Source organism: Drosophila busckii, chromosome 2R, assembly GCF_011750605.1.
Source record: "Drosophila busckii strain San Diego stock center, stock number 13000-0081.31 chromosome 2R, ASM1175060v1, whole genome shotgun sequence".
Classification (NCBI taxonomy): Eukaryota; Metazoa; Arthropoda; class Insecta; order Diptera; family Drosophilidae; genus Drosophila; species Drosophila busckii.
In genome coordinates this window covers 6,359,893-6,368,979 of record NC_046605.1, presented here as the reverse complement: position 1 = coordinate 6,368,979, position 9,087 = coordinate 6,359,893, and the positions used below count along the sequence as shown (strand labels likewise).

Below are 9,087 nucleotides of genomic sequence, written 5' to 3'. Positions count from 1 at the left end.
TAATTCGTTTTTAAATTTAAATTACAGTCACTGCTTTGTAGCTGAGAATTTTTAAAAGTTTTGTAAGCACAAGTTGATATAATAAAAAACATACAATAAATGAGTTTTTGTGTGGAATGCAGGACATGTTCAGACTAGTCACATACTAAAATCAAATGATTAAAAGCTTTGGTTGCGCCGACAAAATGCTTAGCTTAAACTTTATGCAAGACATTTTGAGCAACTCCTCAGTTCCTAACTATGGGACTCTATACAATACAATTAATTCAACAAGTTGACAATTACGTAGGTTGCTAGATTTGTGGCGTCTCAGCTGCGCTGGTGCTGGTGCTTGGCTGCGGCTGCTGGCGCTGCGCCTGCAGATACTCAAAGTACATGCGACGCGCCTGGTTGAGCACGCGGGTCACGTCATGCTTGCGCACCATTTTATCAAAATGCATGGCAATCTCATTGTAATCCATGGCAGCCTTGATGATTGTATTGCGATGCTGCAGCAGCAGCGTTAAGCACAGAAACATGAGAAAGGCATTGCCGCCGCCGAATTCGCTGGGCGGTGGCAAGGCGGCGGCGCTGCTGTTCAGTCCATTGGCAGCGCAACGTTGTGGCGAGCGTGGATAGGCATTGTAGGCGCTCTCATCATCCGCATTGGTGCCCACTTCAACGGCTTCAACGCGATTGGGCTCTGTTGAGATTGGCATTATAACCTCAGGCAGGCTGCTGCTGTTGCGCATGCCGCCGGCGCCGCCGCCGCTGCTCTCCAAGCGCTCGTCTATAAATGGATTCAGTAGCTGCGTGTCTGGTGGCTGCACGCTGTTGCTCTTAGCCGCAGCCATGCGCTGTCTGCGTCTCATGTGCAGCTCGCTTACAGCGGGGCAGGTTATAATCTCATTCTCTTTTAGGTCTTCGACCATATCAAGCGAATCCTTGTCCAGCTGCTCGTACTCAATGTCATCCAACTTAATGGCAGGCTGCTGCTTTTCCGTAAAAGGCAAACCAAACACTTGTCTATCCAGATTCTCTGCCTCCAAACGCAGTTCACGCGTTATGGCTGTTGTCATCGGATAATACTCTTCATCCTGTTGGGCTTCGGGCGTGCTGCCCTCTTGCTCCTGCGTGTCCGTTTGCAAACTATAGTTGCTCGACTGCTGCGTTTGTTGTATGGCCGTGGCGGCCGTTGAGGCACTCCAGCTGGTCTCTGGTATGGAAGAGGAGTCGGACTCATCCAGCGAGCTGCCCACTGGCCCGCTCTTGGTTAGCTGCAATGCAGGCTTGCTCGGCTGCTGCGCTGGCTTCTCATTAAGCTGCAGCTGCTGCGTCAAACGATCCGAGATGCGATTCTTGTTCATTGCGGCAAAGTTCAGAAATTCATTAAAATTCTTTACCAACTTGGGTGGCGTTTTATCTTCGTCAGCGTCAAAGGACAAGCCCATGCGACTGGTAGCTGCAATTTTCTCCTTAAGATCCTTAAAGTGACCGCCGCTGCTGCTGCTTACGCGTTTAACGCTCTCGCTTACAGCGCTGGCATTGTTAACCAACTGCTTGGCCAACATATTGCTTACATTGAGTATATGCTGTGGCTTGGGTTTGCTTTCCTCCTCGAAATTGGAAGAAGATGAGCTGCCCAGAAAGACACGCGCTGGCATGGCGCTGTTGTTATTGTGCGGCTGCTCATCTGCAGCATCCTCCTTGAAAGGATTACTCTCCAAGAATTGCGGCGGCGACGTAGAACTTTGCTGCTTACAATCGAACACATCATCATCGGTATCCTCGCTAGCGCTTAGCTGTTGCACAGACTTTGTATTTTCCACAGCAGCGCCGCTTTCGATGAGCGCCAGCATTTTTGACTCGTCCAGACTTTGATCTGCCTTGGCGGCGCGTCGCTGACGACGCTGCGCTGTATGCTTGGACATGTTGTCGTCCAGACTATGATTCAAGCGCTTTGAGTTGTCCAGCGCGTGCGAGCTTGCGGCGCCCAGCGAGGAGCTCAGCGAGCTAAGCGATGCTGAAGAGCTTTGACGACGCAAGGCGCAGACTTTGGTATAAGGATTCTCACGTGGCTTGGTTAGCAAATAAGAAGGGCTTGTGGGCGTGGCGCTGTATGAAGTGGAAAAGGTGCTGGCGCTATTGGGCGCAGAGCTCTCCGTAATGGGCACAAATTCCTATAATATATATAATTAGTAAATGTTGCAGTTAATTCACAATGAAAAGTAAAAACCTTTTCGTATAGCGCCAACTCCTTGGCATTATTATTGTCATAGCACAGCGAGCTCCATTGCACCTCCAGCATGCGCAGTGCATCCTCAAAGGGAAATTCACGCTTAAGCTCCAGCAGCAGCCAGCGATAGCAAAACAACAAATCATCCGCTTGCTGAGACTTAAGATATTCCCAAAACTCTGGATCATAAAAGCTTAAAGCTTCGGTTAAGTGAGCAAACTTCTGCGTCATGGCAATGCCATCCAGCATAAAGTTGCCACGCACACGCGACATTATGGCGCAGAAGCATATATAGGCCTGCGCCTCATCGTTCATGGTCACCAGCAGCGGCGACGCAATGTCGGACATGCCTTGGCAATAGCTAACCACCGGATGATTTAGCGCATAAGTGGTAAGAATATTAAAAAGCGAGGCTATATTCTGATTGTCATCGCTGCCTGCGTAGAACTGATGCAGTCGATCCGTGCGCAGCACATCCTTCTTAACCATGCTGGTCACATAGGCTAGTTCGCCGGCCACGCTGCCACGTTGCACTGCCGCTTTCCAGGTGTCACGTAGCTTGTAGTACTGCTCCGATTTACGACGCATAAACTCCATGCGCTGATGTCCATCCATGGGTACGCCATTTGTGCCGCTGGGATAGACATTTAGCAAATGTTTCCACACAACACGCCTTAAGCTCGGTTCGATGCCGCCCAAGAAGATGACCTTGCGCAGCTCGTCGTTGCGTTGTATTTGCCCCAAGGCGTCCAAGAAGAGACGAAATTCGCTGTCGCACATGGGCGGACGTGGCGGCAAGTTTGCCATGTGCTCATCGCTCAAATTGAAGGCTTTCTGCACTATGGAGAATGTCTTTTCCATTTGATTCATAATCAAGCCCGGCAGCTTGGTCTGCATATGTTGCACATATTTCTGTGACATGCCCAGTGACTGCAAAGGCGAAACGCTTGCCGAGAGCGTGGCGCCACTGCCCACGCTGTTGGCTTTGCTGGTGGAGCTTGCATCTGTTTCACACTCACGCACCACAGTGAAAGGCTTGACATCAATTTGCAACATTAGACATGGCTCCGTTGACGTCTGTATGGATATATTGTGTATCCGCAGGAATGCAGCGTCCAAATCCCAGTCAGACAACACAGCCAAGTAGATTTCGTTGCCAGCTGGATCGAAGGCTTTGTACTTAATTGAAAAGTCTGACTTGATGTCGAAAGCCTTGGCAAGCAGCGAGTAAAGCACTTCCAATGTTGTTATTTGCGGATCGACGGAAAACTTGCGCCATTCGGGTGGCCTCGTTGCCTCACATTTCTGTTGAGCAATGACAATGGGCAAATTTTGAAAGTTCTTTGTTGTCTCGTTTTAAAATTGCTACACAGCTACACTTTACATACCTTGACTTTAACGCGCACCGCTTCTCTAGTGTACATGCCCGCCATCTTGTATATTAACTGTATTTAATTACTAACTTAATTCCATTATTTATTTGTCTAAAAATGCACTATTTCTTATTGTTGGCTAAAATTGCAAGCATTGCGATAATAGGTAACGCGAATATCGTCCGACCGCCACGATGTCAACTTAAGTGTAACCAGCGCGTTTAATTATTTCGCCTCTTTCCAATTGGAAAATGTGAGTAGAATTGAATTGGGTATTTGTGCATGAAACTTACGCTTTTTAACACTTTGTTGGTCGCTTACAATTATTAAAAATGCAAAGTTAAGTTAGTGATTAGTTAGTTACTGTTTTGTGAAGAAAGCAACTTTGCTTGTTAGATAATATGTATTTGAATTTGTGCGCCAGTCTTACGCATATCGATAGTTATGCGATTGCTTAGCAGCTGTGATAGATTTCTAGAATAGAATTTCAATGCGAAAATAAAAAAAAATATACAAATATGCAATACTCAAGTAACAAGTGCTAATTATTAAAAAACCCACCATATAATTGTGTTAAAAGTTGCCGCTGCACTGCATACGTATGCGTGAGAGCGCTGCCTATGTGCGAGAGTCTGTGAGAATAAGCTGGTGTTGTTATTTGTTAGTAGAAGAAAAAGCAACAGTTAAGCTCACGCCGGAGAGCGATGGGGCGACGAGAAGTGGATGGCGATAGTGACAAGCGAGGCAGAGACGCTAGAATTAAAGTTTAGTCTAGTTTAAGCCACATCACAACGCGCTCGGTGCACGGGCCGCTGTCGTCTGCGTCAACATCGCTACAAAAGAATTAAAAATAAACTGGAAATTTGTATATTAAAGCTGTGGGCATATACTACGAATACCTGCATACATATGTTGAGTTTAAGAGACGTGTATTGGTGTTGATATTTAGCCAGCGGCAGTGTGACAAATGAAGCTACAGCCAGTGAAGCAGCAGTTGAAAGGGGCTACGTTCGCGCAGGAACGTTGTAATTGTAAACGTAATTGAAAGTGAAGAGAGAGAGAGCAAGTAAGCGTCTCATAGACACAGTGCTACCTCAACAAAAGCCCACGCGCACATTAACACACACATAACCAAACCCACACCCACCCACACGTAAACAAAATGCTGCCTCGGTTTCGTTCCTTCTATGGCAAAATAATTGTTTTTGTACTCGTGGCGCTGTGCTTTGTGCTTTACCTGAAAGTGCAATCGGATGGCGAGGATATAAATCTGCCTGGCCTAAGACCTGCGGCCGCCGCCTTCAAGTCAGTGCGGAAACATGCGCGCGAAAGGTATCCCAAAGATACAGAAAACGAAATCCAAGCACCCGCCACGCATTCCCCGTATGAAGTAAGCATACAATTGGATTTGGATAAACAGGTGCCGGGACTTGGCGATGAGGGTGTTTCAGTGAAACTAAAAGGCGCCGCCAAGGCACGTGGCGATAAGATCTACAAGAAGATTGCGCTCAACGAGGAGCTGAGCGAGCAGCTGAGCTACAATCGCACCGTGGGCGATCATCGCAATCCGCTGTGCACCAAGGAAACCTACGATGATCCCGCCACACTGCCCAGTGCCAGCGTAGTCATCATTTTCTTCAACGAACCCTATTCCGTGCTGGTGCGCACTGTGCACAGCACATTGAACACTTGCCACCCCAAGGCGCTCAAGGAGATCATTCTGGTGGACGATGGCAGCGATAATGCCGAACTGGGCGGCAAACTGGATCACTATGTGCGCACACGCCTGCCCGGCGGCAAGGTGACCATACTGCGCCTGAAGAATCGGTGAGTGGTCAGTGCGAAGACACACCTGGGTTAGGTTATATGTAGGTATAGGTGCCATTCATGCTAATCGCTTGGCTCTTGTAAAATTAACACAAAAGCTCTTGTGGCTTGCCTTGCCTTCATTTGAATAACTCGTTTACGAGCGCTAAAGAGTTGGAACGTCTTCGAGGCAGCATAAAGTAGACGAAACGTTCGAAAAAATAAATTTAAAAGTCAAAATATGAACAGTGCACAAAAGAAGACAAGGCTATAAAAATACCCTAAAGTGGTTTACACAGTTAGAGTTCAATGTATCATAGATGTGTTCAAACGAAAATAGATAAGCAAGTCAAGCTCATTTATAAATTCATTTAAATAAGCAGCGAGTAAGAGAAAAAATTAAGCAATTAGCTAATCAGTTAGTAGCTGCATAATTCAAGCTTTCAGTTTACTATCTCTAGAAAAAATAAACATACAGAGCTTTAAAAATTTGCTTTATAATCTTTGTATCAATAGCTTGGGGATTTTTGTATGGTAAAGCACAATCAATCGATTATCGCTCGCATTGCTGTAACATACCCGACGTGCCCAATTCCCTCAGAGGGTAGCGCTTGGAATTGTAAAAAACCTGTTCATCAACTTATGTCTTTTTGACTTTTATTTTGTAGTATCTTCATATCTTCGCTGTGCGCTGACCCAATAATTTATTTTCGTTTTTCATGTTCTCTCACTTTTGTAAAACTTGAGAAAACCATTTCGCTGAAGGAAAGTTATAAATTTCTCTCGATTTTTTTTTTTTATAGATTGGGTTTGATACGCGCACGTTTGGCCGGCGCACGTATTGCCACCGGCGATGTGCTCATCTTTCTGGACGCGCATTGTGAGGCAAATGTGGGCTGGTGTGAGCCACTGCTGCAGCGCATCAAGGATTCGCGCACCAGCGTGCTGGTGCCCATTATAGATGTCATCGATGCCAGCGACTTTCAGTACAGCACCAATGGCTACAAGTCATTCCAAGTGGGTGGCTTCCAGTGGAATGGGCACTTTGATTGGGTGAATATGCCAGACCGCGAGAAGCAGCGTCAGAGCAGAGAATGCAACCAACCACGTGAAATATGCCCAGCATATAGTCCCACCATGGCAGGCGGTTTGTTTGCCATGGACAGAAGATACTTCTGGGAGGTGGGCAGCTATGATGAACAAATGGATGGCTGGGGAGGCGAGAATCTGGAAATGTCCTTTAGAATCTGGCAATGTGGCGGCACTATAGAAACAATACCCTGCTCCAGAGTGGGACACATTTTCCGTGATTTCCATCCATACAAGTGAGTAGAACTTGCAATAAAATTAAATTTCAAAATTTATTCATATTTGTTTGCATTGCAGATTCCCCAATGATCGTGATACTCACGGCATTAATACCGCACGCATGGCTCTAGTCTGGATGGATGAGTACATCAATGTGTTCTTCCTCAATCGACCTGATCTGAAGTTCCATCCAGATATTGGCGATGTCACGCATCGAATAATGCTGCGCAAGAAGCTGCGCTGCAAGAGCTTCGATTGGTATTTGAAGCATATCTATCCGGAGAAGTTTGTGCCCAATAAGCACGTGCGCGCCTGGGGCAAGGTCAAGGCAATGCATAGCAATCTCTGCCTGGATGATTTGCTGCAGAACAATGAGAAGCCCTTCAATCTGGGCATGTATCCTTGCGGCAAAACGATGCAAAAGTCGCAGCTCTTCTCCTTGACCAACAGCCAAGTGCTGCGCAATGAACTGAGCTGTGCCACAGTGCAGAACAGCGACTCCCCACCATATCGCGTAGTCATGGTGCCCTGCCTGGACAACGATGACTACAATGAGCAATGGAAATATGAGAATAATCAGCTGATGCACGGCAATACGGGCATGTGCTTGGATTTCGATGGACTAAAGAGCATGGATGATGCGCAGGTGGCGGATTGTGATCCAACCAGTGAATCGCAGCGCTGGACTTTCAGCAAGAATTAAGCTGCTGCCAGAGCGTGCACACAAGTGGACAAGTGGACCAGTGGACCAAGCCAATTGTAAACTGAGAGTAATTGACTAAAGCGAGCAGCGTTTAGACGCCAGCTCCCACTACAGACTCGAATTAGCGCAACAAGAATTGTAAATACAAAAAGAGTGAAGAGTAAAGAATTCTATATATATTTTATATAAGATATATATACATAGTATAGTTAGTGAATATGAAAGTGAATAAAAATCAAAAGTCAAAATAAATTAAATAAACTAAACTGTGTGCGTAAATTGTTGTGACGGCTAATTTTACAAAATGCAACAACAACAATAAAATGTAAACTAGTTAAAGTTGTATAGCTATAATTTATATATTATATATGCATGATATAAATGTAAATGCTTGAATTGTAAACTATTAATGCAATGTGATCGTAAATTTGTTATATAAACACTAAACTGCAATAACTTCTTGCATTCCAATGCAGCCCAACTACAGAAATAAAATATGATAACTAATATTATATATATGTATATGTCTAAAGCATTTATCTACTAACACACTTTGCCATTTTGTTTTCCAAAATAAATGTTGTCAACAACAAATTTAGACGTCATAATTTTTTTGATAAACGCGCGCTGTTATACAATTCCATAAGGTCTTGGTTCAAGGTAAGATAAAAAGCCAAAGCCAAGCCAAGTCAAGTGAAGTCGTCGGACCAGCTAGACAGCTGTGGCAACAGCTTAGATAAAAGACATTAAAACAAACATTTAATTCATTGCACGTTTGTATATTTATAGATGTAAGTACATAAGTATATTGTTTTATGTTTAAATACGCGTTTTGCTGACGTTAAATTACTTAAAAATTCTGAATTTCAAATAAGTTTATAAGTATAAATTACAGAAATACATATTTTGTGTTTTATTCTTTTTGTTTATAGCAAGTGTAGTTGAACTTAACAACAATTGGCTTTACAATTCAAAAAATTCATAGCTGGCAATTATTTATTATTTGTAAGTGTGTGTGTGTGTTAAAAGCATTTTGTGTTGTAATCTTTTGTTTAGTAACTGTTGTGTTAGTGTGTGTATGTGTGTTATTGTTGTTGTAGCTACAATTGATAGTTTAAATAACATTATTTTGTTGACCGTGCTGAAAGCTCTAAAAGTGCATAAATTTGTATGTTTTTTAAATATGCTTTAAATATTTTACTTTAGGCGCTCCAAACTATGCCAAGCCAATATGTTAAGCTAACATCTAACGATACCAATACTATATAAGTTTGTATATAATAATTACCACTTGGTATATGTATTTGTTTGTTAGTGTGTGTGTGTGTGTTTGATTGGCAAATTATATATTATCTACAATTGTTTGTGTGTGTGTGTGTTAGCAGCTAATTTATTTAAAAAGCTGCTGCTGCTTTAGCCATTTGTTTTTGTTAAGGTACCATTTATTTATTTCATTTTGCAATTGCATTTACCAATTGAATTCAACACTTGTGTTGCCTACAGCTCCAACCTATAGCTATATATATATAATATATTATTTACTTTTTAACTGCTGTGCAAATTTCTAAGCAAGCATACTCGGTGCTTTGCTAATCTCATTCTATTTTACATATGTGTAAATTTTAGCTTGGGACACTTTTTAAATTTTATTCATAAACTGAAGCTCTACGTAAATTACGCTT

At 43.6% G+C, this 9,087-nt stretch overlaps 2 protein-coding genes across 2 annotated transcripts; one reads left to right on the top strand and one right to left on the bottom strand.

Moving 5' to 3' along the window:
- Positions 1-32: 32 nt before the first annotated feature.
- LOC108596698 (TBC1 domain family member 25) lies at positions 33-3,755 on the bottom strand. Its single transcript, XM_017982721.1, has 3 exons — positions 3,604-3,755; positions 2,216-3,520; positions 33-2,159 (listed from the first exon to the last, which is right to left on the bottom strand). Exons 1-3 carry the CDS (start codon positions 3,646-3,648, stop codon positions 294-296), a joined length of 3,216 nt encoding a protein of 1,071 aa, XP_017838210.1. The 5' UTR covers positions 3,649-3,755; the 3' UTR covers positions 33-293.
- A 356-nt stretch (positions 3,756-4,111) lies between these two features.
- LOC108597710 (polypeptide N-acetylgalactosaminyltransferase 1) lies at positions 4,112-7,998 on the top strand. Its single transcript, XM_017984400.2, has 3 exons — positions 4,112-5,415; positions 6,198-6,719; positions 6,781-7,998. The coding sequence occupies exons 1-3, from the start codon at positions 4,751-4,753 to the stop codon at positions 7,403-7,405; spliced, it is 1,812 nt and encodes a 603-aa protein (XP_017839889.1). The 5' UTR covers positions 4,112-4,750; the 3' UTR covers positions 7,406-7,998.
- Positions 7,999-9,087: the final 1,089 nt, after the last annotated feature.

What these genes read in the sequence shown, in the direction of transcription:
- LOC108596698 (XM_017982721.1), bottom strand. Translation starts at nt 3,648, where the DNA reads ATGGCGGGCATGTACACTAGAGAAGCGGTGCGCGTTAAAGTCAAG. An exon ending in CGGTGCGCGTTAAAGTCAAG is followed by an intron (nt 3,521 to 3,603) that starts GTATGTAAAGTG and finishes ATTGCTCAACAG; the next exon opens with AAATGTGAGGCAACGAGGCC. An exon ending in AGTTGGCGCTATACGAAAAG is followed by an intron (nt 2,160 to 2,215) that starts GTTTTTACTTTT and finishes TATATATTATAG; the next exon opens with GAATTTGTGCCCATTACGGA.
- LOC108597710 (XM_017984400.2), top strand. Translation starts at nt 4,751, where the DNA reads ATGCTGCCTCGGTTTCGTTCCTTCTATGGCAAAATAATTGTTTTTGTA. An exon ending in ATACTGCGCCTGAAGAATCG is followed by an intron (nt 5,416 to 6,197) that starts GTGAGTGGTCAG and finishes TTTTTTTTATAG; the next exon opens with ATTGGGTTTGATACGCGCAC. An exon ending in CGTGATTTCCATCCATACAA is followed by an intron (nt 6,720 to 6,780) that starts GTGAGTAGAACT and finishes TTTGCATTGCAG; the next exon opens with ATTCCCCAATGATCGTGATA.